The sequence below is a fragment of the Porites lutea genome, chromosome 1 (genome assembly GCF_958299795.1).
Source record: "Porites lutea chromosome 1, jaPorLute2.1, whole genome shotgun sequence".
Taxonomy (NCBI): Eukaryota; Metazoa; Cnidaria; class Anthozoa; order Scleractinia; family Poritidae; genus Porites; species Porites lutea.
The window spans coordinates 20,285,828-20,313,106 of record NC_133201.1 but is presented as its reverse complement, the minus strand read 5'-3'; the positions used below and the strand labels follow the sequence as shown (position 1 = coordinate 20,313,106).

The window sequence follows — 27,279 nt, the reverse complement described above, 5'->3', positions numbered from 1 at the left end:
TACATTGCTGGAGGGTATTTTATTCACAAAATGTCCAAATGTGGTTTTGGTTACAAAATCGAGCATTCCCCCTGAAAGCTGCCAGTCCCAAGCAACCATGTTTTCAATATACATAATAAATCCTCTGATATCATCATAACACCCTACAGCAATCAGACCACCATATCCTTGGTGTTTATGACTCTCAAATAAAGCCATTATTCTCTCTCTATGGTCAAAGCAAATAAGTATGGACTTGTCAGGTGGAACAATTAATATTGTACATGTGTCCTCTGATATCTGAACAATTTCCTGCGTTTTACTTTGTAGAAATTCAGTTGAAAATATGCCAATGTCTTCTGTGATCATTAAGGAGAACTGGTCGCTCCTTGTGGCTATAGCTTCACTGACGTCAAGGTTAACTTGGCCTGGTGGTAAGTTGATTTGCCTGTACATAATGTTACAACACTTGATGATACCAGCAAATGCTGACACGGTTCGGAAAACGTTTTCATCATTTGAAGGTATTATAAGCTCTCCAAAAAGGAATTTGCTTGCCCAAATTGTTGCTATGATGGTTTGCTATGATGAAATTTATCGTACTTACATAAAAAAACTTTTGCCCTGATTTTCGGTGGTCTGTTACGGCTTTCCTGCACTGCCCACATATTTTCCCGTCAGTGTTCGCATCGATGCCGAAGCAAGATAGAAAATCTTTCCTATAACCAGAAGCAGGCCGTCCGTCCTCTCCAGTAGTCTTGCCACACACTGCGCACTTTTCTGCGGCACGATTTCCTTGTATAGTGAAACTCACAATGAGAAATGACACCAAAATGAACATGAAAAGTACAATTTGAATTTCCCGCGCCATTTTGATTACCGCAATCACACCCTCTTTGTACAGCGGTTGCACGCATGCGCACGCAAAATGCCCTTCTGTTAACAATGGCCACATTGGGGAAAGAAGAAAGTGGCCGTTGTGGAGAGGTGGGCGTTTTGGGAAGGAAGGGGTGTAATTTGACAAATTCCCTTTTAGTAGTACAACATGTTTATTATGCCAAGTTCATTCTTACTGTCTCCCATAATGTTAATACAATCATAACTAATATATAGAGAGATAAAATAACCAAAAAGACTTGAAAGTAATGTTTTGAATCAAAATGTTAACGCTACAAAACGAAAAAGTACCGCAGACAATTTATGCTTAATACTCTAGCAGTATAAATGGAACACAATCAAAACACGATCACCCCGATCAATCATCAACGCGCCATATGGATCAAATTTCATGACCATTCTTGACGTTTTCATCAGTCGCTGAAAAAACCGGCCGTTGTCGAGAGGTTATTTTGGGAGTTGGGAACACGCTTTAGTGGCCTTTGCCGTTGTAGAGAGGTGGCCATTGTAGAGGTTTAAACAAGGGTCAATGTATGGACTGTCCACCGGGAAAAAAAGAAGTGGCCGTTGTAGAGAGGTGGCCGCTAGTGGAGGTTCGGTTGTATAACTATCTTGTAAGATTCTACCATGTTGCACTTTGCGATAGCTAAGGATAGTTTTGGGATAGCTAGGAATATCCAATGACGTCACCTCCTGAACAAAGCCTAGGTAAAAGTGTATGAGTCCTGTAAACTAATTTGGTAAAAATGAAATGCGTTCCTCCATATCTAATAAATAGATATTCGTTTCTTTTTATATGTTCATAACTGTTCTTTCGCAGAAAACTCTTACAATAGAAACGAACACTTTGCCTAGGCTGGGCCGGTCTCTTCTAACCCTGACTGGTTATTTGGCAGAGCCTCTGCGAGCTTGCTGATACCAGCATTCACTGGCCACTCTGCCAATTACAGTGGTGTCAACTCAAGGAAAAACCAACAGATACCGTCAGCTTGAGTCCTAAGCAACAGCTATTCGGTCATGAAGCAAAGAGAACACGTGACTTCCCAATTCTTCTTCCTGGCCAAAAGAGGAACAATGTAACTGTTAGGGCCAGTTCAAACGTTGAACTTTTGAATTATTATACGTTTTTGGGAAACTGCCCACCTACCCCTCCCCTAAGCCAACATTTTGCCCTAAGTGAGAACATCGGCAGGATCATTCGCCGATAAATAGTGCTCCATGCTCACACAACAACGTCGAAACATTTTCCCATCCAAGGAAGTTTCACTTCAAGTTTTCATTGCAATGAAAGCGTTTATTGAGCAAAAACCCGGCGTAAGTCAGTGAGCGTCAGTTACAGAGGACCCTCGATATAACGAACCTCTATATAACGAATTCCTCGGTATTAAAAATACAGTGAAACCTCTTTTAAGCGGACCCCCAATTAAGAGGACACTCTCTATTTAGTGGACACTAAGCCGGGTCCGTCTTATATTACCCTTGATAACGAACCCCTATTCAGCGGACAGCGCTATTAAGCGGACGCGGACACTAAAATAAATTATATTTGGCTAATTTTATTATTAACAACCTCTAATCTATTAAGCGGACACTGGACTGAACTGACAATAGTAGTGCTGGATTACGCCCTTGAAATACCTACTGTAGTCGATTAATAAAGATAAATCAATACATTTAGCTTTCAATAAACTGTAGATTAGACCGATATCCGGCCGTATGATTGTGATGCATCCGCGATCAAAGTTCACCTTAAAGTCTTGCACAAAGTACAGTACAGCTTCCTTAGCTTCCTTAACAACATGGAACTTTATCACAGTACAGAGTAACCGCTGAATGAAAATCGTTAACAAACATTGCGCAATTTTTACAAACCTCTATTAAGTGGACACTTGGCAAGGTCCCGAAGGTGTCCGCTTAATAGAGGTTTCACTGTAATTTTCTTTATCCCAGTAATAGTAAAATATATGAAAAAGAACCTCGATATAACGAAACCTCGTTATAGCGAACAAATTTTGCCAGTCCCTTGGCCCGGCCCTCGTTATATCGAGGTTCCACTGTAGTCTCAAATGTTTGTGCCCATACAGTACAATCTTGAAATAACGATAGGTCAAGGGACTAATCAAATATGTTCGCTATCACAAAGTTTCGTTATATCGAAATTTTTTTCCATACATTTTACAGTGGAACCTCCATTTAACGAAGGACCAAGGAACTGACAAAATTTGCGTGACGAGGTTCTTTTTCACATATTTTACTATTTTTGGGGTAAGGAAAATCGTTCGTTATATCAAGGACTTCGTAATATAGAGGTTTGTAAAACCGAGGTTCCAGTGTACAATTACTGGGGCGAAGACTATTGTTTGTGTACCAAGGTCAGGACTTCGTTTAATTATAGAGGTTAATTAAATAGAGGTTTCACTGCATTTTGTGTAAAAGGAATCTGTATTAAGACAACAACATGTTTGTTGGTTCGCTGTTGGTGTATATTTTTATACAGGTTTGACTGTAATTACCTGTAGTGTCCAGGACACGAGAGCCAAGCAGTTTGAACGACCATGGTTTGCATCGTCACTGGGCGATACCTACCGGGAATGAAAATTATTGAAACTCAACTATAAAAATAACAGAATTTTCTCACCCGCAAATACCCTAGGAACTGATGGTGGCGGGGGGAGAAAGACAAATTTACATTACTTTGTTCGAGTGGATGGACTAAACAAAAATGGGGCTACTTTCAATACAATAAATAGATGAAAAAAAAAATATAAAAGAAAGTAAATAATTCTACGATTAAGACGAGAGACTGGGACAAGACGAGGGATCTCAACATAGTCGTCTTCTGACTGCAAGAAATCCCTATCAAGAGAGTTTAACTGGAATTCACTTAGATCAAATAATCAAATAGACTACTGACAGTCTTTAGCGGTTTTCAAGATTATCATCTATTACATTATTAAACTGTGGATGTGCAAAAGTCAGTACTTTACAGTTATAAGGTGATTGTGCGAGTACGTGAGATAATCAAATCTCTAATGCGACTAGCAAGGCAGTAGACTACCCTTTTCAAAACGTTCGTCATTATGAAAGAGCTTGTGAGCTTTACTAGAAAGTGGTCACACATGATTGACTATGAAAAAAATACGTGTTAAGTTTGATTTGGCAAAATATGTTTCGACAATGCTCCTGTTATCTTTTCAAGACTGTTAAATCTCAGGTTATACTATGAATTTTAAAGTTATCTTTTAAAAATGGTTCTGTTTTAAAGCAGGTGTCGTATCGTTACTGATGTACGATTACTGAACCTTGGTTAATATACTAACCTTGATTAGAACTGAATCCACAGATATACAACCTTCGGCTGTTCGCTGAACAGAGTAGTTTGGAAGAAGCCTTCAATCAGAAGAAAAGATGATCAAATACAGGAATGATATTTAAGCACACTTAAAAAATGCACCTCACATTATTAGCCCAAGCACGTTTCATATTCTTGTCTGTAAGCCGATCGAGAATGGGATATTAACGATGTGGTAAAGCACCTGACCAATGCATTCAACTAATTAATGCCTAAACATCTTTAGTTAGGTACCATACTGATAGTTTCCAGAGAACTGATTCTCAAGAAGCTATAACCTGTGCCAGGCTCTCAGAAAATAGAGACGTGGCGCGAAACAAGATGGAGCGAAAAAAAAGACGCGCGTGATCTAGGGAAGGCTCCTCTCTCCCCAGCCCCCACGCGTTTTTCGCACCACTTTTCACGATCTCTGCACATCACTATTTTGGAACCTGGGACAGGCTTAAGGAGCTACAACCAATTGCAAAGTACTTGAGACATTGTACCGTATTTTGGCTTAAAAAGCCTTGTGATTCCCCCTCCTTCCCTTATCAAAGTTGCTTTGTCGCAATACAAGACCATGCTCCAAACCTGGAGGAACAACTTTGAATGGAAGGAAGGAGGGAGGTCAGTATTATGTCTCACAGACCTGTGACTAGCAACGATTTGAAGCAAGAAAGGTGGTTTTCTTGTCGGAGTGTCTCAACATTTTTGCAGCTGGCTGTAGTACTCTCTAAACTTACCATGGACTTCAAAACTACGTACGCACGCCAAAAGTATAACCACGAACTTTGGATCTGGGGGCAAGAGTGACCACCCACAGTGGCGGATCCAGTGGGGTTTATTATTTTTGGTCTAAAACTAGTGGGGGGGGGGGGGGGGGGGGGCTTATTTTTAAACCAAACTGAGGCCCAAAAGGCCGAAGAAAGTTTTTTGGGAGACCCCCCCCCCCCCCACCTTATCTCAAGGTCTGGATCCGGCACTGACCCATACTGACAGATATTAGTGGATATTGTGCAGTGTTTGCATTATCCAATTGCATCATTATTCGTTAGGAGTGTTTAAACAATGGAGAGTGCTAAACTGTCAAGGCAACTCAGTCACACACTAGAGGTGTCCGCTTTGAGAAACAAACTTGAACATACTAAATACCGCAAAGTGCCGCTTATAAGCCCCCCCACCCCCCAGTTATAGGCCATTTACCTGTGAATAAACAGTTAGATCCGATTAAAAGTCCCCCAGGATATAAGCCCCCCTAAGGGGAGGGGGCACCTGTAAGCAAACAATGACATCCAGTTAAAAGGCCCTCTTGATGTGAGCCCCTCTCAGAGGCGGGGGGTGGGCTCTCTAAGCTTCTGTTCCAAATGTCATGAAATACATTCGATTTATTACGACGCACCCGTTTGGTGCGTTTGGAAGCTTGATTAAAAACCAATAAACGCAAAATGTATTTTGATTAGCATTGTTGTTTCGAAGACCTTGTTCTATTCTTGTCATAAGCTCACTTGGATATGGTCCCACTCCGTTTAGAAGCGCTCCTTATAAGACCAGGGGTTACTGGCGGCAGTTAACGGTAGTTGATCGCTTATGAGGTGCTCGTAGAGGGACATTAAACTGTGTAAAGACTGTTGTCCACAAAAATAGAAATAAAAAAAAGAAAAGAAGCGCTTAATCTGACATATTATCACCTTTCAAGCTGGGACTGCAGCTTTTCCAAAAACACGTGAAGTGGTACTGTGGTTTCCAAGGTAACTGACGACGTGAAGCGTAGCTTGTGCTCGGTGAGTCCCAACTCCTTCATGACTTGGGGAGGTTCCAGTAATCTGGTAGACTGAAAATATATATTATGTAAAACTGAATCATCGGATAATGCAATTCTAGAGCTCTGATTGGCTTAGCCATCATTGTATAAGAGCCATTAGTAAAATCCAACTAGTGGTGTATTATCAATGCTGCGTTCTGATTGGTTGAGCTACTACTAGGCTATATGTTATAGCCCCCTAATAGTGAAAAGCGCGGGCTTTTGGCGGCAGAAAAGGATTAAAGTCTAGCTTTAACTAGCCAAATTTTTTTTATTCTCGATATTTTTGACGAACCAGTTAGATTTTATTAAAACAATTATTCCTCTCGCCCGCATGGCCTCTGAGTCAATAACCCATTCGGCCGAAACTCAGAGCCCATTCGGGCTCGAGGAATAATTGTTAATTATACCATGCTCTTCAAATATGGTAACTGTACTCGTCTGCTCAAAATTAAAAACAAGCTGAAAATCGGTTGTTTTTACAAATAAAGTCAGGACGAATTCTCGATATTTTGTGGGCGTTGTTAATAAAACTTCTGCTTTATTGGATGTGAGATGATTATAGCCAACTCGGCGCTACGCGCCTTATTGGCTATCGCCCATCCCATATCCAACGCGCACTCGTGGAATAATTGTTTTAAGCAACCTGTTACTAACATCACAAAGCAAAAGTAAGAACTACAGCGTCAGCAAAAGTAATACTTACAGAATCTTTCATGACTAAAACACCTTGAATTGGCAAGTGATTGTTGTGCGGAGTGAGCCTGGCTCTTTTGGCATCTGAAACGAGAAAAGAAGTTTATGAGTGGCTTGTACATAAGACCGCCTGGAGTTGCCTGGTTTAGTGCTTGAATTTCTTCCTATGAACATAGAGGAAGGTTGGCTGGCCCTAAATGGTAATTCTCTTAAAAAAAATTAAACCAATCTTTGTCCCCTATCCAAAAGGGATGAAACGTTTCAGTAATTTAAGCTGAGGACATAGACATGGGCAATCTTGGTAACTCATTCATACGCTTTCTTATTGTATGGTTGGTTCCACACGTAAGCAAGACAAAGCGAATCCCAAGTTCTGATTGACTACCCGAGAGGGGCTTAACTTGCCCGCTTAAGATTTCCCGCATTGGCCCCGCAGGAAAAAGTTCTCTTGACCATATAATATATTCTTTACTGACCGAGCTTGTTCGTTCAAGACACAAATAGTAGAGGAGATTGGTTATGAAAGCTACAGACATCAAAGATGAAAACAACTGTGCTGCAATCTACGTTGGCTAAGCTCCCTGACCGTGCACAATCCTTTGTTTTTTCGTCACAAATTTTGACTGAATAACTTAATGAGATGTTTCTGTTGGTCAGTAAGTTCAAAATGATAGGAATGCTATTGAACGTTGTGAACGGTTAGGTCCAAAAAAGCTAACTAAAACACATAACAAAGGACTCCATCGGGCCTCATAACCATTCCACTTTATTAACTATATTCAAGATAAAGAAAAGGACTGGAGAACTTCGCCAATACCCAGCCTTCTCCACCTCATGCTTGGTAAATGACACATATTTCTTTGCTGTCATAACAGTATTAAAAAATGGCGTTGCTCCCTTCCCATTGACTCATCTTCCTCTGTGATGTTCATTACGTTTTATTATTGGTTCGTGCATGTTATTGCACTGACCTTTTCTTTGCAGTGATTCCACTTTTCTTTTGAGCAGTTCCAGTGACATGTCAACAGTGATGGTGGGAATAGTTTCCATGGAAACTGTTTCTCCATTAGCCGGTTTGTAACAGTCGATACCTATCAAAAACACATTAATCATAACTGAAACTTGCACCTTGTAAAGAGTGTTACCAAAACGAGGAACGAGGAACGGGAAACGGGGAACGGGAAAATGAAAATAGGAAAAAAACAGAAAATTGGCAATAAAGTTACTGATAGGGCTAGGGTTCAAGATAGGTTTTGTTCGCATCTTTTAGTTTCCCGTTCCCGTGCTCGTTCCGCGTATTCCGTTTCCCGTTCCATCCCCTTGTGCAGAAAACAAGTACACCTTTTACAAAAAGGGCTGTACATGTCTTGGTTTACGAAACAATAAATAGGAGGCACATTAAGGCCTCTAGCCCTGATAACAATTAGGAGATACAGTTTATAGGACCAGTGAACAAAGAGCTCTAAAAGCCGTGCAGACCACACACGTTCATGACACGGACATCAGTAAACCAAGAAACAGTTTCTTGGTAATGTGAAATGAAATTTGTTCTCTACAAAGCAATAGCCTTTTAACTGCCTGATTGACTAGCCTTGGGAAAGGCAAATACATTGGCTTTGTTTCATGTATAATTCAATTCTGTTGGTTTTGTTAAGAACATTATGTTTTCATTTTCCATGAAATAATACTTCAGTCCCCTTACCGAATTCTTTCTCGATTTTCTGTTTCAGAAAGTCCATCTTTCCCGCTTCACCATGAACCAAAACAACATTTTTCGGTTCCGCCTGAAATTGAGACAGACAAGCACTTATCCTAACTTGAAAGTTACCACTTATTTCCTCCAGTCTGCCTGCTAGGCGTAGCTCAGTTGGTTAGAACGCCGCACGGGAAATGGAGAGGTCAGGATTGGAATCCTTTCCTTTCGCAACTACATAAGGTGCGTCTGCAACTGCGATGACCTTCTTTTCATTTATTTCTTTTTTATTCCGCAGTTCAAACATATGAAATTGTTATACCGTAAATCCTCTATTAAGCCCCCCCCCCGGGCTTATTTATTTCAAGCCCATTTAAGGGGGAGCTTAATAGAGACGGGGGGCATATTTAAGAGGGAGGGCTTGTTTAATTTAGAAAAGATCACGGTATCAGTTCTCCATAAAGAACTAAAATACAAAGTGGAGAAGCTCAAGAACAAGAAGGTTGGTGACGCAGCCGAGTATCAGAATCAAGTCCGCACTTCCAGTTGGTAAATTAACCATCCCGGATCAGTTCAAGGGAAGTTTTACAGTCGTGATTAGTTAATACAGTCTCCCATTTATTAGTAAAGAACAATTAGGGGAGGGGAGGGGGTGCTTAATAACTTTCGTCGGGGGGGGGGGGGGGGGGGCTTACTTGAGGAATTACGGTGTTCACTATTTCATCCTCATCTTTTCTTGGTAAATTACGAACCAATTTCAATGACCAACTCCCTCTTGGCTTGCTAGTTGCGTTTCTAAATGCGATGATTTTCTCTTTGTTTATTTCTCTTTCATTTCACGGTTCAGATAATTATATCAAATTTATACATTCATTATTTCCACTTCTTTATTCTCTTTATTTACTCTTCATTTACAAAACTACACAATCTCAGGAGTCCAGCAGAGCAGGAAGAATTGTTATGCTTAAGTGTAATTCTAACAGTACGTACTTCTCTAAAGAAAAGAAGGAACCGGATAGCACAGAGCCCTTTAAAATCTCTAAATTCATTGAATCTTCGATAACACGCAACTCTATCGTCTTAAGGGATATATTCATTGTTGCTTTTGTTTGCTTGTTGTTTTTTCAGCCAAGCTTGTAAGGCCTTGCAAGAGCTGTGACCGCCCCAAGGGAAGTACCCCACCTATTACATGGTGCAAAGTCGCTGACCTTAACTCTAGGTTTGACTTGTACAATTTGGCTTCTGCCTCTTTAATTTATTCTTCATTACAACAAAATATAACTGTATTCATCGTCCTCACCTGACGAATAAGCTGCATGATTCCTTTTGCATCCGCATGTGCACTGAATGACATGTACTGCACTGAAAGCTTTACGTCAATCTGAAAAGTTACAATACAGACAACACCAACTATTAGAACACTATTCATGAGTTAGCAAAGGATTGAAATGAACCTCCCGCGTTATGTTAACAGCATTGGGGACTTTACGAACCAGAACGCGACGCAGCCTGAAACGTCACCGGAAGTAATTTGCTCACAAAGTGCTCCACCGCGCATGCTTGGCGCTAAACTGCAACTCGTCTTCTTCACGTTCAGAACACGAGGTTGGCACTTGCAGCGTTTCCAGAAAACGTGAGTAGTTTCTACTGAATTTGACCTAGAATTAAATTTTCTTTTGCTACCTTATAGGCAAAACTGTTTTTCTAAGTCCATGAAAATGTTATTTATTGTAAAAAAATACCAAACAAACATTTTAATTTGCCTTTTACTGTAGGTCAATTGGTTACCGCTATGATGAATGGACAACACCAAGACCCGCTGAGTTCGATACCAAAGTCGAAAACTAGCAAGTCCAATATAGTTTATTAGAAGATTCAATTTCCTGTCCTGCTTAAATATAAGATTAAAGTGAGTTTAACTTTATATTTTTGTTCTTCATTGAAAACAAACTAAAGCAGACTGTTCTTTTTTTCGCGCAGTACTGTGATGTACCTGGACAAGCGAGCACGATGTCCTGTTATGCAGAGAGGTTGTTTCCGAGAATCCGTTCAAAACAAGAAAGGGTTCGTCGCAAAGAAGCGAAAGTTGGGATAGAATAGCCAACACTCAGTGACTACCTGTCCCAAGCCTGTCTTTGCTGTGGATAAAAGGTCCGTAAGGGATCGTGTGGGTATTGTGAAATGATGAGGCTAATGCAAGAATAACAACAACAGCAGCGACAGCAACTCTTGGCGTCACAACAACTGAGGTTGAGACAGCAACAAGACCAAACTAAAACACTGATGAGTTTGTTGGACAAACTTGTGAACAAATAGCTACCTAATTCAATTAAAATTCACCAGTATTGCTGGTATAGCTGTCGCTTGATTTTGAAAACCAGTATGTATATTGTAAACTAGCCTGAGATCATGCCCTCTCCCTATTATAGCCAAAGAAGCAAAAAAAAAAAACGCCTGATCTCAGGTTAATTGTAAACTATTGTCTTTGTTTTGACAAGAGTCACACGAACGTTTTCTGTCAGCGATCAGTGTTTATATTTCAACAGTGGTATCGCATTTTTCTTGTGCCGAGGAGCCCGCCTTTTGTAATGTTCTATTCTTGCAGTTATCTCATTGGATGGTGGCATATTAGAAAATGTTTTTTTGTCTAGAATAGTTGAATAATTTTTTTGAAAATTTGCATTCTGTTTCGTAAACTGCAATAAAATTCTGTATTTACAGTCTGCTATAAAAGAAACTGGTGATTCTTTATGTGTTCGAAAACAGGTTTTAAAAACCTTCCTAGGATAAGAAGGGCTGGGGAATCTAGGGGAGGGACTATGTTGAGGCCAAATATTAAGCTCACATTTCTAATTTTAAAATCTCTCTTGTAGGATTAACAGTACTCTTCGCTAAAATCAGTTTAATGATTAAGACACAATCAAGTTGTATTGAAAAAATTGTGAGTTGTATTTCAGTCCCAAGGCTGCGGTCATTAGTAAATAAAAAGCAGGATAAGGGGTAGGGGCGGGTGGTCAGTAGGTTGCAGGCATTACAATTTTATGTTATATATTGCATTAGACTCGATATATTTTTCTATGACTTTTCCTCCTTCCCCGTTGTGTTATAATGACTACAGTGCAAATCTATATGGCTGTATAACCTTGTGAAAATGAGTAATAAGAACGCCACTGGGGCATTTCATTTTGTCTGGAATATCAAGAACTTCTCCGAGTACATAAATATCGTTCCTGAAAAACCGAAACTCAGCCTTACACTCATCATCTGTCATAGAATCAAGATCGAAGCGACCATACTTCCAATAAGGAAAGTCGAGGTTTTCAGAACAATGTAAATCGTACAACAGGGCAAACTCTGTATCATAAATGCTTCCATCTTGATAGGCAAACAATAAAGCATCCCTTAACTCTCTGAATGTTGCCATTTATGATATATAACGCAAGTTGTAAAACGAAAATGTGTTTAGCAGAGTTTAAAGGATTTGCACAGCTCTGCCTCTGTCGTCGCGTTCGCGTCCGTAACTTTGTTTTTCCCGCGCTCGTGACGGCGTTCTTGCCCGGGCCCTTCTCGGTTTCGGTGTTTTCAAACTGCGTCGCGTTCTGGTTCGTAAAGTCCCTATTCACGCGAACAGCAGCAACCTGATTTGTTGCAAGAGAAGTAATTTGATGCATGTAAGGCTGTTGATCACGAATGCCTTTGACCATTTTGGTAGTATTAAGTATTTTTCATATATGCCTGACAAGTTAAAGAATTTAAACAGCTCCTAGAATTTAGGCGAATCAATAATTCCAAAAGAAATCATGAGAAATTTCCAAGCTCCTATTTAATATGATTTTTTTAAAAAGAAACCAATATTAGTTCTCATTATCCTTAGTACTTACAACACTTTTCTTATCCAGTTCAATCTTTTTCTGTCCAGACAGAACCTTGTGACCAACGGTACCAGCAACACAATAACCAGGGATTACTACCTGTTATTAACAAACAAAACATTTTGAATTATTATACTTTTCTGAGACACTGCCCACCTACCCCTCCCCTAAGCCAACATTAACTGCACTTACTTCTCAGGAAAAATGTTGGCTTAGGGGAGGGGTAGGTGGGCAGTTTCCCAGAAACGTATAATGATCTAAGATTTTTTAACCTATTAACATGTACACAGCCAAAGCTTATACTTTGACTGGCTCATATTCGTGTTGAGAATCAGTTATCAACAGTTATCGGGTTCTGGTTGGTCAAAAACCTATGGTATATTACCAAAGTAAACTCATAGAATACGGCATTCAAGGCTACGAGCCGCACAAGCTATTGAACTGCAAACAACGATTTTGGAAAAGATCAAAAACAGAACTATCATTTAATTTACTTGCCGAGCCCCTTTCTCCTTTAAAAAGCATTGGTTTCCACATTTTATTAGTTTCAGTATTTTCTGCTGCTCTTTCAAAGAGATCAAGTGCAAAGCTGCAGGAGGGCAGATTTTAAAAAAATTATAGTTTGTGAGGATGCGAAATCGCGAACAAAATTATTGGCCAGGGCTTTCAATAAGATTTGAAGTAGGCGTCTGCCCATATAATAGTAGGCGGCTGTGAATGTTTAGCTGGCCGAAGGCCACCTTTTCTTGGGGGGTCTGGGGGCATGCTCCCCCAGAAAATTTTGAAATTTAGAAGCTCGGAAATGCGATTTCCAGCATTCCTGGCATGAGAAAGTAAAGTTAATGATGCATACCATTAACCCTTTAATTGGAAGATTTCTGTGTGTTTTTCAAGAGCTTTTGTGAACATGTAAGGTAATTGAGTTTGGCAGGAGTGCTTGCCACGTGACTTACCAAGGCCCAAGCTGCAACCCCAACCTTTAAATTTACACCAAACATCATGATATATAGCCAGTGTGGTCGTAAAGCTGTGAGAAGATGCTGTCATTCAACTGAAAGTATAGCTAATTTCTTCATCAAAATCTTGACAAACTTCTTCCTCCTTAAATAATTTTGATGATTACACTGGCCACTAGTTCAGTAGTAATTTATACTTTGACAATTTCAGTACTGTTTCTGACAGTTCTAATTCTAGCTTTGTTGACCGTTTTGAAAATTGCAAAGTCAAAATTTATTCAAAATACCTGTTCCGGTTCGTGGTTTCTTTAAAGAATGAAAACAATTCACTTTGTCCGAGGCTACACTTGGCCGCCATCTTTGTTCAACCAACCACGTGGTAATTGTTTGGGAACGAGGCTAAATTTCATTATGATACCGCTGAAAATGGCTGAGCGTTCCTCAATCAGTTGCGATCCGTCGCGGTAAAGAAATCGTGTTGATATATGCTTTATTCCAAAACTCTCAAGGCAAGAGTGCGCTATATTTTATCAGATTTATTTCAACTGAAAAATGGGTAGGCTGTAAACATTTTAAGAGTTATATTTTTGAAGTATTTGCTGACAAACATGGCTAAGTAGCCGGTGACTCGATGACTCGCAGCCGCCGGAGCTCCGGCGGTAGCCGGCTTCTAATGAAAGCCCTGATTGGCTGGCAAGCAACCCACTTCCTTTACAATCCAGATGGTAGTTCATCAAAAGTGCTCATAAAATGGTACAATAATGTCCCTGCCACCCCGTCCCCAAATAACATGATTGACTCTTTCCAATTTTGGCTCACTCGCCCTTAGCAAACATTCTTACATGTAACAGACTGCTACAAGTTTGTTTTGAGGGTTTCTGAACGCATGTACACCAAACTTGGCGACGAGCCTGTGGAGGGACTAGATGGCCACAGGCAAATACCGTAAACCGTCGCTTGTTACCCGTTGCCTTATAGATCTTTGTAAAGGGTTTTTAGGAGGGCGTGTAATTGGAGGGGCTTACATCTGAGGGGGCTAATGACAGGGATAGAACAAGCGCTTCTCAATAAGCTATAGCAGTGCTGACGAAAATACGTTTTGCATTTACTTGTTTTAATTACGGTTCAAAACGTAATTAAGCTTTCCAATGTAATGTATATATCACGTAACTACTGTTTAGGCATGAAATAAGACAAAACACACCATGATTTTTAATGTGGCTAAATATCATTTAGGCAAAGTTAAACTCGAGCGAGCTGGCTAGCGGTCTTCTCCCACTTCAGTATGTGACCTACGGGGCGGCCCGCGGGGAATTGCAGGGCTCCTTGTGTACCCTTTTGCTAGTGTTGCATTGCATTGTAGCTTTGCTTACTGATCGTAGCGGATCATTTTTAGCCTTCTTGCGAATCATTGCGGATTCTTGCTGATAGTAGCGGATCAATTTTTGCCTACTTGCGAATCATTGCGGATTCTTGCTCCCTCTCCTCCCTCCCTGCCTGGTGGTTTGGTAAGTATTTTCTGAGGTAAGTATTCTCTTAGGTAAGTATCTCCACTGAATTTATTCAGTGTGACGGTGCCGGTTAGTGGCTGCTCTTGGGGTGGTTCCCGCTTCCAGGGTTGCCATGGATACCTCCTCTCTGCTTATTGCATTTGGCCCCCTACTAACCTTTAAGGCACCTGCTCCCAAGCTCATCATTAGCGATGAGTTTAACCGACACATCACCGACACAGGCGGCCGACAGTCAGCCGACAATCGACCGACAGCATTCCATAGAAGTCCGTTACCGACAATCGGCCGTTCGTCGGTCGACTGTGGGCCGACAGTCGCCCGACGGTTTTTTTGGGGGAGCTGTTCTTCATTTTTTCCTTAAATCAGTTCAATATAGTTGGAGGGGAGAGGAAAGGTAATATACCAGGGGGTTTGTAATCGAAGTATCCTTTTGTTTACAAGTAGATGGGCCTACAACTGGAGGGGGGGGGGGGGGGGATTATGGGCGGCAGTTTATGGTTGTCTGAAGAAAGAAGACTTGATTCTCATAAAATGTATCTATAAGATATGATAATTTGGTCAACAAAGATCCATACCATGTTCTTCTCATCTGAAGCCCATTTCTTGAAAATCTGAAGCGACAATCCAGCGTGAAGCATGCCAGGTGTGGCAAACACAACCTGTGAAAACATATGCACGGGAATGGTTTACCGTTCTAACGGTGCCAAAAATAAAATGTTCCGGACACTAAAAACCAACAGCAAGGGGCTGTTATAACTCATTGATCATAGAAATTGGCTGGGACTGTTAGTGGTTGAGTCTACGTATGCCCTTTAAGCCGGGATAGTACGAGCTCCTAAAAACGAGAGGGAGGAGAGCCCACCGAAACATTCATTCATCAAAGATTGATAAACAAAGGTTAGCCCGAACTATGGGTGGGTCAGTCTTCTATTCAGGGTTTGAGCTTATTGAAAACCTTCAATTATCACTAAAGACAAGCCAACAACTACAGTGGAACCGATATTATAAATTCTGCATGAAACAAGCATTATTTCAATAAAGCAGTTGCCAGTAATAAGTTTGCTTACTGTGTTTGTGTAAAGGAGTTACACAAAGGATTAAATGCCTCAAAGTAGAGTTACTATTATTCTAACCCTTTAGTCCCAAGAGTGACTGATACTAATTTTCTTCTAACAGTACCAATGCGTAAGTAATCAAGGGTAAAAAAGGTTTGATCTTTAAACAAATTCTCTCAACTAATTATTTAAGGAAATGTATGGAAATCAGAGTAGAGAAATTGAACAACAATATTGTGGCTTACAGGGTTAAATTAAAATGCACTAGATATTAAATAAAAAACATAAAAAAGCTTGCTATGTGAGATGATAAACGTTTCTTACCATTGGTCCTGGATTGTCAATGTAGGATCTGTCAAAGGGCTGAAAGAGACAGTAATCAAACCATTCAAGTATAAAAAGAGCGGTTTGTTTACAAATTAATTTAATGTAAATCTGCTGCATTGTAAGGTCTCGTCCACACAAATCTGGACATTGATTTTCTGACACCACTTACATTTTACCCAGATTCATGTGGACGCGGCCTTAAAGTAATCTGGGCAGCGGCTTCAGAAAGATGCAGCTTCGATGATGGGATTTACTAGTTTCGTGTGGACAAAAGGCCAATTCACGCAAAAAAATCTGGATTCGTGTGGATGTGACCTAAAGCTCCAAGTCTAATCTGTTATAATATTGTTGTTGTCTCTGTGATCATCATCATCATCATAATCATCAAGTTTCACCGAGGACAAAGGTTAAGAAACAGTGCCTTGACAAAAGCACACTTGCTAACATCCCCAGTTAATAAAACATATTTGATACATTGTAATTAATGCACTGTGTTTTCTTACCGATGGGTAGGAAGACCTTTAAATTTTAAAACCGTCACAGAGTACATCACAACCAATTTCAATGCTATCCAAAAGCACGAAGTAGAATTTCAGTCAAAATTGGATGTGATTGGTCATGAAACAAATACTAAGAGGAATCTACCTTTTTTGCAGTAGGTTTGCTCTTGATTGCAATTTAGCTGCAATTTGCAAAATAATGTATCACACAAAGTTACTTTCATTCTTTATTTATAGAATGATCATGGGTATTGAGTGACAAGAAAGCAAAAGTCAAACTGCTGCAGGCATTTAACTGGCTGAGTTCATCGTTTTTATAATCCATCTCATGCACTTACCTTGATGTGCTTGAAGTCAAACATGTTTCTTTGTACAAATGTGTTCTTTATTTTTTGGTTTGTCCATGTCACAAATAACTTGTAATAATGATTTGCCTGCAAGGATCACAAAAGAAGAATATGTTTATTTAACTGACTTAGCGTTCGGATAAAACGCCTCTAATTAAGCTTCAAGGTACACTATATAGTACTAACTGGGGACAGAACTGTTTTATCTCTTACAAAAGATTGGTTTTCCATATTTTGATAGAAGTGTGGGATTGAAGAAAATTAATTCAGTGCTTAAAAGAACAATGTACAGAACAAATGTTATTTCTGACGAATGAGCCCGCGAAGAAGGCAGAAATAAATATTTTGTTGGCACGAGATACAACAGGGCCTGGGTACTAGGCCGGGTGCACCATGGGTAGCCATATCGGGGGTATATGAGGCTGCGTATATCACGTGTACGTCATCTAGGCCTACGAACCAACCGCTCTTTGGTTTTTCTTAACGTTCTTATCGGCTCTTTCTTGCGTTATATCCGTCAGCAAAGACGAAGTGTCCGATCTCATTCAGGAGAATAACAAACAGTTAATGGACTCGTTTAAAGATTTGTTAACAAAAACCGTTGGTCAAATCAAGCGCGCTAACGAATATTTGGCCGAGCAGCCAACGAAGACCAGTTTCAAAGGATCCACAGTGCAGAATTTTGCGGCCGTGTAGTGTACTAGGCCCGTAAGAAGAAGAAGACCATTCTTTCAACCCTCCACAACAGATCCTCGCAGTTCACAGATGCAACCCCAGCCTCTTATGTCAAATGTTCCTGTTTTTCGCCTTCTCGTCGACCCAGTGTCGGGACCTGTTTTGCCTTTGGAAAGCGTTCCTGTTACCCGACGATGGACAAGCCAAACATCCCAAACTCCTAAATGGCTAGATGAAGGACAACAATCAGGTGCAGTCTATTCTAATTTGACTGAATTTTTTAGGCGGCAAGCCGTAATACGGATCAGGATTGTCTCGATGTTATACCAGTTTCTTCTGACGTTCACGCCGCTAGTTTTAGGCGCGGTTTAGAGCTCTGAGTGTACCGTTGATATTCCTATTCTACCTTCAGTTTGGGGAAGATTTTTCATAGTGATCTATTTCTGGCATACTTTGCTAATTTCTCTGTTCATTTTGAATGCTATTAGTCATAGTTAGAAAACTCTCTTCTTCCAGCTTTTTATGTTTTTTTACAAATCCTACAATGCCTCCGCACGTGTTTACATTTCTTTTTGTCCGTAGCTGTTAATGAGCTTCCCAGTCTCAACCTCCTTTTACAAATGTTTTGCATTCCAATATCATTTACCCGCTTTCTGTTTGACCCGCCGCTCCGTCTAACAAAGGTTAATCCTGGATTTTAGGCACGTTTGCACCTTTTTTCTTGAAACAAAAATTCAAGTGCGAAGACTTGTCCATGGCCACTTAAATTTTTGAGATGGGTTTTTATTTATTCATATCTTATTTCTAGTGCGGTTATCGTAATTTTCCCTGATCACCGGTATTTCCTTGCGTTCGCCTGGGATCTCGGCACCTGGATTTTTAGGTATTTTTTACTTTGCGCGCTTCCCTTTGGGTTCTTGTCAGCCTCCCTCAAACCGCTTCAGAAATCAAGAAGAAGCCAAGGTATCCCTATTGCCGCCATTTTTCCTGACTATGGTCTAGCTATAGGAGGAAGACACTATCGCGCTCAGGCCTAAATTTACAGTTTGCGGACTGTCCAAACCGATTTGCTTTAGTCTCGCTTTGTTCGAATTCCTAATGAGGAAAAGTCCCTGTGGGAGCCGGTTCATATTTTCTCGTGGCTTCGTGTTCATCTCAACATAACTCTCTCGATGGAAGTATAAGAGCCACAGATGAACGCATTGCTAAATTGTCTCACGACCTGGCGGCTTTGTCTTCATATTAGTCTTCCACCACAGTCCACGTTCTACGCGTCCCGTGTGTAGCTGGCCAAAGTATTTCCCTCTCGAGTTGCGTGGGATCCGTCGCGATTTCTTTTTCACAGTTGTTTACTCTGCTGTTTCCTGGGATAGCTAGGTTTTCCTGTCCGTTGATTCTTTGTATGAAATTGAATTTTGGCCGAACAATGTTAGCCTCTCAACGGCAAAATTTTTTGAGGGGTTCTAGTTCGCTTCCAGTGAGAGTAAGCTCGGGCTTCTCCGATGCTTACATTTCAGCCTGTGGCGCTTAAGGGGAGTCTGAACCTGAGCTGATTTTTCATCAGAATTGGTCGGAAAGTGTTCGTAGATCGAATTGGAGAGAGCTCAAAGCGGTTTGTCTTGCCCTACTACCCTTCGCGAGCCCTTTATCTTATTCTGACAACCAGAACGTCGAATCCATTCTTCGCGACGGCAGCAGGAAAGGAGATCTCCAGGATTTAGCCCTAGTTGTTTTTCAAATTTGCTCCCATCATTGTATTTCGTTTGAGGTCAAGTGGGTCCCTAGGGACCTGAACGCCAGTGCGGACTGTATCTGCAAGCTCGTTGACTTCGATGGTTACGGCCTCAACGATTTTGTTTTTCAAGGGCTAAATCACCTCTTAGGTCCTCACACTATTGACAGGTTCGCCTGTAGCTACAACGGCGAGTTGCCTAGGCTTAACTCTCGAGTTTTTCAGCCAGGCTGTTAGGCTGTTTATGCCTTCGCTCAAAATTGGGGTTAGGACGACAACTGGCTTGGCCCACCTGTTTGCCTCATTATCAGAGAGTCATCAGACACGTTGGGCTCTGTCGCTCTCACGGGAACCCTTGTTCCTCACCTATGGAAGTCAGCTATTTTCTGGAATATTTCTACTAGAGATGGAGTGCATTGGAATAGTTTTGTTGTCGACTGGGTTTTATTGCCTAAGTTCCAGGAGTTATTTGTTCCAGGGAAGGTCCGTAATTCCCTTTTCAGAACCAGGCCTTTAGTTTTTGGCGTCATAGCGCTTCGAGTTTATTTTCGGCGCCCCAGACCTCCCTCGACCCTGGCGGGCTTCTGCTCTATGCCGCCTGACTCAAAGTGTTACCAGTGCCTCTACACGCGTGTTATGCGTACCTTTAGGTTTGGACCCATTAGGTTTTTGCATGTAGCCTTTTGACACCCCCCCCCCGCCCACTCTCCTCTCACTTCCCTTTTCCGGTGTTTTTAGCCCGCTTTTTTTTTTGAAATTCTTTTTTATTTCGTGCTCCTCACATTTTCTTTTTGTATTTTCGATTACTTTCCAGATATATTCCGCTCTGGTTTCCAGCGCGGGGCCCAGAATTTCCCACCAGTGGGTTGAATCCTGAGGCTGACAGACAGTCTACAATGCAATCGACGGTTCTCTCCTCAAAGGCCGTTAATACGACAGTGGTGTACCTTCATGCTTCTCGCAAGTAAAAATGTTTTGCTGCCAGTAAGCTTCATTCCTGGGCCTTTCCTGCCAGTCCCTGCCATGTTGCCTTGTATTTGCAACACCTCATTGAAGAGTCGCACTCCCCGTGCGTCGTAGACTCGGCTGTTTACGGTATTAAATGGGCTCATACCATGGCGGGTATCCCCTCTCCCACGGATAACCCGATTATTGAAGGGGTTAGGCGTGCTCCCAAAAGGATTTTAGGTTTGATGAGGTCTCCATAATTAGGGTGAATTATATTATTTTTCATGAGGGTTTTATGATCATTAAGGTTCTCAAAAGCAAGAACGACCAACTTCGTAACGGCGATGAATCGAAGTGATTTTTTCGGAAATGTTTGGCCCTGCTTGTACCTTGCTCATTCTTCCATCCCTCTAGCTCCAGGGATCTCATTTTTAGCCCCATGTCTCGCGAGAACAACTCCTTTAAGTTAGTTTCCCAGGACGAGCCTATCAGCTTTACCACAATTAGAGAGGCTTTTCGCAAGGACCTGAGAAGTGTCGGGATTAACCCTTCCAGTTTTGGTTTTTATTCCTTGCGTTCGAGAGGGGCCACTTCCGCTGGTTATAATGGGGTTAGTGACAGTGTGTTTCAGTGGCTCGCCCGCCGGAAGTCCGTTCTAGCTAAGGACGCCTACCGATGGTTACCTAGAAAAAAAGGCTTTCAGTTTCCAAGTTTCTTGGGCTCTAGGAGCTTTCATTTGTCATTTCGCCCAATACTTTGTCACTCTACGTACTTTGTAGGGTTGGGTCTCGCCAAGCCGTCTCAAAATAAACTTATTTGCCATTACGTTTTGTCTGTTGATGTTGTGTAGTGGAGTCAAAATATGTTATTTCTGACGAATGAGCCCGCGAAGAAGGCAGAAATAAATATTTTGACGGCACGAGATACAACAGGGCCTGGGTACTAGGCCGGGTGCACCATGGGTAGCCATATCGGGGGTATATAAGGCTGCGTATATCACGTGTACGTCATCTAGGCTTACGAACCAACCTCTCTTTGGTTTTTCTTAAATTTTTGTTTTATTTATTTTTGGAGCAACATATTCTCGATTACATTGTAAAGTCCCGAAGGAAGGGCTTTGAGCTTGAGCCTTGGTTCCTACCCAGATTTCCTGCCCGCATTTTTTCCCTTCGGGGTTTTTTTGGGCAGGTTTTTTTTGGCCTCCGTCTGACCGCATTTACTTCAGTTTGTAAGCGGTAGCTCAGCTCTGCTAGTTTTCAGCTTTTTCCCGTTTCTTATTTTATGTACTTGTACAGTTATCTCAGTTTTGCACCTGCTCCTTTACTTGATATATTTAGTTTCTATGTATGCCTAGGCCAGCTGTCCCAGAACCGCTCTTTAGGAGGCGACATAAGTCTCGTTTGACGCAGTTAGGTTGCAGGCAATGTTACAGACCTCTAGCCAGGGTCGTTATCCATTTGTTTACCCTCAATGTCCTGCCCTAGCCTTTTATGGCAGCCTTACTGGTTATTGGGCTACGTGCCTTATTGGGTACATTAGTGGAGATAATTCCCAGTTTTCCTGGTGGTCAGCCTCTGTGCTCCTGAAGTGTTCCCGGTCCCAGTTATCCGTTGATCAGAGTTTTATCAAATTTCCCCAGCCTAACTGGCACTAAGCCTGCGTTCTTCTTTTGGGGATTCCGGTCGAGATCGACCAGTTGTAGCAGTTCTTTCTTCTTGCTTAGCCTCTGTGCTCCTACCGTGTTCCCTGTGCCAGTTATGCGTTGTCAGAGTTTTATTAATTAGTTTCCCCAGCCTAACTGGCAGCCTAACTGGCACTAAGCCTGCGTGCTTGTTAGGGGAATTCAGGTCGAGATCGACCAGTTGTAGCAGTTTTTCTTTTTTTGCTTAGCCTCTGTGCTCCTACCGTGTTCCCTGTGCCAGTTATCCGTTGTCAGAGTTTTATTAATTAGTTTCCCCAGAATAACTGGCAGCCTAATTGGCACTAAGCCTGCGTGCTTAACTGGGAGATTCAGGTCAAGAGCGACCATTTGTAGCACGAGTTTTTCTTTTTGTGAAAGCTAGTTTACAAGTGCTGTACATTAGGTATTCACCAGTTATCACCTATTATTGCATTTACATAAGTACTCTGTACTTTATAGGGTTGGTTCTCGCCAAGCCGTCCCAAAATAAACTTATTTGCCATTACGTTTTGTCTGTTGATGTTGTGTAGTGGAGTCAAAATATGTACTGTATTGAAGAAGACGGAGAAATCTATCACAAGAAAACTCAGAAAAAATTCTGAGCTTGCTGAGAGAATCAAACTTACAACCCTCTGAGTACTACTGTTAATCTTTTGTTATTTAATGAGATGCAAATGAGCATGAGTGGCTTTCCTGCAATCCCGCACCTTAGGAAGTAGTATTTTGTGTTTGGTCATTCTGGCTGCAAACTGCCCTTTGCATGCAGAGGGGGTAGTTTATTTCAAAACCCTGAATTAAGGTCTGCTGGGATATTGACATAGGATACAACACAATGGCAAACTACAACTTGGTATAGCTTAGTCATAGAATGAGTCAAATTAAGTTTATCACAGACAACTGTGGTAAAATTCACATACCTTTTCAGTTAGCCCTGTTGAGAAGTATATAGGGGCTTTTAGATTCATTCTGTCCCTGGGAAATAAAAAATAAGACCAGTACAAATTAACTTGTGATTTTAGAAAAGAAAAGTAGGGGTAAGGACTGCCTGCTCCTGGTACATTAATTTGGTTCCATTATGGTCAAAATGTATGTATAGACCAGCAGAGCGCAACAAAGAGAAAGGGGGTCAGGAATAGTGCAGCGGTGAGAGCACTTGCTACCCACCAATGTGGCCAACGTTGACAGCATGTGGGCTGGTGGGCTGAGTTTGTTTTTGGTTCTTTTCTCTGCTTTGGGTACTTAGGTTTTCTCCTCTCCTCTCCTCAAAAATCAACGTTTTCAAATTCCTATTCAATCTGCAAAGTGTCAAGTGTCACCCTTTTTGAAATTGCTTTTAGTTTAGTTATGAAATTTTAACAAAAACATTTGAAGAACCTTCGCAAATATCATTCAAACATCAAACCAACAACAGACAGAAGGGTGGCAGAGAATGAAGTATCAGAATCACCATCTGGAGGTAGCTGGATTTGTTTGTCAGCAACTCCTTAGCCATGCTTGTATATCAAACTTGTTTGTCTTCTGCAAATTTAGTTGTGTTTGATTTGGATTATTTGTTTGTGATTAGTTATAGTGACTGAGTGGATGAGAGTTCCTATGCGCTTCAACTATTTATTACATAAACTTAATATGGAATTATTGATTATACATGTCTCGAGTGGTAATCAAACAAAGAAAATTAAATACTACAAACAGTATCATACCAATATGTTTCCAATAAAATACAAAGTTCCTGAGCTCTTCCTAATGCAAACACTGGAATCAACACCTGTATAGTCAAATCAACACATTTAATTATGTTTAGCAGACTGGTGCTCTTCAAACAGAGCCAGTCTAACAAGGTGCGGTTACAGACCTTCTGACTTTAACTGAGTATAATGGCTGAATGCGTAAGAAAGGAAGCTGAAGCAAATGCTATGTTCTAATTGGCTACCTAAGTGGGCAAGATGGGCCAATCTTGACTGTTTGGGATTTGCCGCATTAATCTCACGCGAAAAAGTTCACTTCCTGGCAAAACAGTAGATCCTTTATTGACTAAGATGGCTGGATATTGGCGTCATTCATGTTTGCATTTTATGGTAATAGACCCTGACTCAATAAAGATGCGAAAAGAACTTGGCCAACATCCAGCCATATTGACCTAACAACAGGTCAAAAACAGAATACTGATTACATGTATTGCATACAGTCAAAGAGTATTACTTTTCTGTAATTGCCTCTTTCACATAATTTAGAAAACCCAAAGATGCATTTGTGGATTATTAGTTAATTGGTGTAAATTGCCAGTAGAATTTTTTTGGGTTGTAAATTTATATATTTTCACTAGTTGTAAGTCAATGTAGGAGAAAAGAAAAGAAAAAAAGAAATAACAACTATTTAACAGCGGAAATTGTGACAGAATAGAGTTATTGTTTTAACCCTCCAGAAAATTAATTACCTTTCCACCTTTATCCATGGACTCATGAACTTTCTTTAGGAAGTCGCGCTCTCTGCATCTGTGAATTTTATAGTCAGAAAAGGTCAGTGCTTGAATATCCTGAATGTCCTGTCTGGTTAGCATTAAGTTAAGAACACAACAAAAAATAAGGAGATCAGGGTTAGAAATAGCTTAATGTAAATGCTAGGAAAGCAATTTTCTTTGCAGACACCATGCCAAGCATCTGAAATCTCTGATTTAGTTGCGAATTTCAGGACAGTATATATGGGGGAAACCCACACACTAGAGGTATCAGTTAATTTACTGCATAACAGAAGCACAGCCTAGTATGACCTCCTAGAAATTCAGCATAATTTTTAAATTCTAATTCACACCCAGTGATTTTTAAAGGCTAAAAAAGAGACCTTCAGTGCAGAAATTTGATCCCATTAGTTTACTACAAAAAACCATAGCATCACAGCACCTACTTAATGTTTTAAATTTTCAATTAAGTAAGTGAATTTAAATTGTGTGATTTAGACGCGAGAATTGTACTTGTTAAAACAGTCAGTGAAATGACAAAGTAAATGCCAAACTATTTTCTACCAAATGCAATAGGGACTTTAAGATCAAAGGATGCAATAGCAGCAAAAACAACACTTAAAAAGTGAATTTGGATTCTTTCAGTCTTCATCCAAATATACTTAAAGCAAAGGAGGTTTGTATCAAAAGAAGGTCACCATCAGCTTCACATTCACTTGAAGGTTAGGGCACTAAGTCCACAGCTCAAAAGTAAGAAAAAAGGAAAGAACGTTGGCAGGAACACCGTAACAGCTGTGGCCAATTACAACGGGCCCGGATACTAAAAAAAAATAAAAAATAAAAACAAGAAATATTAAAAAGAACAGCGATGCAAGAAGAACTATCGCTGTGCTTTTTAACCAGTTGATTGGTGAATGTGCAGTTATACATTTTACCTAACTACTTTTAAACAAAAAACATTGAGGTAAATAAGTGCTTATTGCATTTTTCAGGAGGCACTAATTTATTTTGAACATTTTGTATTTGTTCCTTACCCTGGAGGTAAGTCCATAACTATACAATAACAATACAGTTTAATTATTGCTGTTGACTGTTCCCGTATTATATCCAGTCAGTTTTTACCTCTTTGAGTCTCTGATGGTTGTTGCATATGTTGACTCGGTTATCAACACATCTGGTCGGCATTTGTCAATCCAAGCTGCCCTAAGAAAATTAAGTCATAGCTTTACATCTCAAGTTATGGAAGTGGTACCACCTTAGAAAGTCCCAGCATAAAATATTGGAGTTAAAATTATGGAAGAAAGAAGGATTCATTGCAGTAGGCCTCAGGTTTGAAACTTTCAAGGCAACAACATATCAGTACTTGTTAAGACAGATTACAGCCCAAAATGCAGATTGTAGTTTATTTCTTAATATTTTTCATTGTAAATATTAGGCTTCCACTTTTTATTACCCTGTATGTATACTGTTTGTAATCTTGACATACTTTATTATCTGCACATAAGTTCATACCAACTGTTCTGTAAAGTATTTATCACTGTTATTATTATTATTATTATTATTATTAGTATTATTATTATTATTAACTGAATTATATAACTATTATATCACTGAAGCCTGACAGAAGAAACCTACGAAAAAAATGAGGGGCTCACGATGAATTAACTAAAAAAGAAGTGTCATTGCACCCAGGCAGCCCCAGAACTACACTACAGTTGAACCACTATAAGTGGTCACTCTTGGGGTACCGGCAAGTGGCCACTAAATGGAGGTTAGCCGCTCAATAGAGGTTTGTCATAGATTAGTAGTAAACTTACACAGAAACATCAATTTATTTTGAAACAAACACGCGACAGGAGCAGTATTACTGGAACACAATTGGTTGTCAACTTCTATCTGAGACTGTATTTTCCTTCATCATATTCTTGAAATAAAGCCAAACTAAGTGTATCAAGTGCTTGACCCGGGGGGGGGGGGGGGGGGTGTACTGCCATATACGGGCTATACAGGTATGTGCTGCTGTGAAGGGTATGGTTTTCAAGCAGTTTACTCTAGGATAGGGTATATAAATCAGAGCGTTTGGGTCTAGAATAGGGTATCATTTTTCAGGAAACTGATCAGTTGGTTGAAGATTTTATCTATACTAGGGATTGTGGTAGAAGGTTTTGTTTTGGCTAGACTGTGTTACTGACCTCAGTAGTTTCTGGAAAACAGCTACTCTAGGATAGGGGGGATTTGGGGAGTTTTCTCTCGTATAGGGTAGCAAAATTCAGCTGAACTAGCTCTGGTATAGGTTAAGGGTTCCAGGGTCCCAGCGGCACATCCCCCCACCGAGAAATTCCTAAAGTACCTAAAATTGAACACAATGCACAGAACGCAATTTGATCACGCTTTTGGACCATCCATCACTCGCAATCTGATCATGCGTGTTTTGACTATGTGTCACGGAAACTTATGCAAAGCGCAGCAATGAAGCAATTAAGCATAAAAAGACACCTGACTGTAAGTTACAAAAGCCGTTGCCTGCACTCCGTAACCTATGGTTATCACTAGTTATAATAATATAACTGAAGCCTGAGAGAAGACACCTAGAAAAAATCAGGACTTTAAGATGAATTAACTAAAAGAAGTGGCATTGCACCCAGGCAGCCACAGGACTATACTACTGACAGACAGGAAACTGTGTATCTTACCCTAGATGTCTGTCAGGTGTCATATTGTAGTCACCCTATAAAAAGAACAAGGCCTTGAGAAGAAATTATTATTGATATTTCTACTTTTTAAACTGGCCATAATGTATCAATACATTAAAACTTATTTTAG

General features: G+C 40.5%; 1 protein-coding gene across 1 annotated transcript in view; it reads right to left on the bottom strand.

Annotated features, from left to right (window-relative positions):
• Positions 1–1,009: 1,009 nt before the first annotated feature.
• The window catches only part of LOC140946442 (integrator complex subunit 11-like), a 50,989-nt gene continuing 24,719 nt past the window's right edge, over positions 1,010–27,279 (bottom strand). The window contains exons 9-25 of the mRNA XM_073395569.1: positions 27,150–27,184; positions 25,579–25,659; positions 24,436–24,493; positions 23,702–23,766; positions 22,919–22,973; positions 16,957–17,052; positions 16,116–16,154; positions 15,312–15,395; positions 12,279–12,368; positions 9,698–9,778; positions 8,407–8,488; positions 7,676–7,795; positions 6,715–6,788; positions 5,896–6,038; positions 4,197–4,266; positions 3,390–3,458; positions 1,010–1,932 (exon numbers count right to left, since the gene is read on the bottom strand). Coding sequence (XP_073251670.1) covers positions 1,873–1,932; positions 3,390–3,458; positions 4,197–4,266; positions 5,896–6,038; positions 6,715–6,788; positions 7,676–7,795; positions 8,407–8,488; positions 9,698–9,778; positions 12,279–12,368; positions 15,312–15,395; positions 16,116–16,154; positions 16,957–17,052; positions 22,919–22,973; positions 23,702–23,766; positions 24,436–24,493; positions 25,579–25,659; positions 27,150–27,184 — 1,302 coding nt within the window. The 3' untranslated portion in view covers positions 1,010–1,872. The remainder of the gene's footprint in view (positions 1,933–3,389; positions 3,459–4,196; positions 4,267–5,895; positions 6,039–6,714; positions 6,789–7,675; positions 7,796–8,406; positions 8,489–9,697; positions 9,779–12,278; positions 12,369–15,311; positions 15,396–16,115; positions 16,155–16,956; positions 17,053–22,918; positions 22,974–23,701; positions 23,767–24,435; positions 24,494–25,578; positions 25,660–27,149; positions 27,185–27,279) is intronic.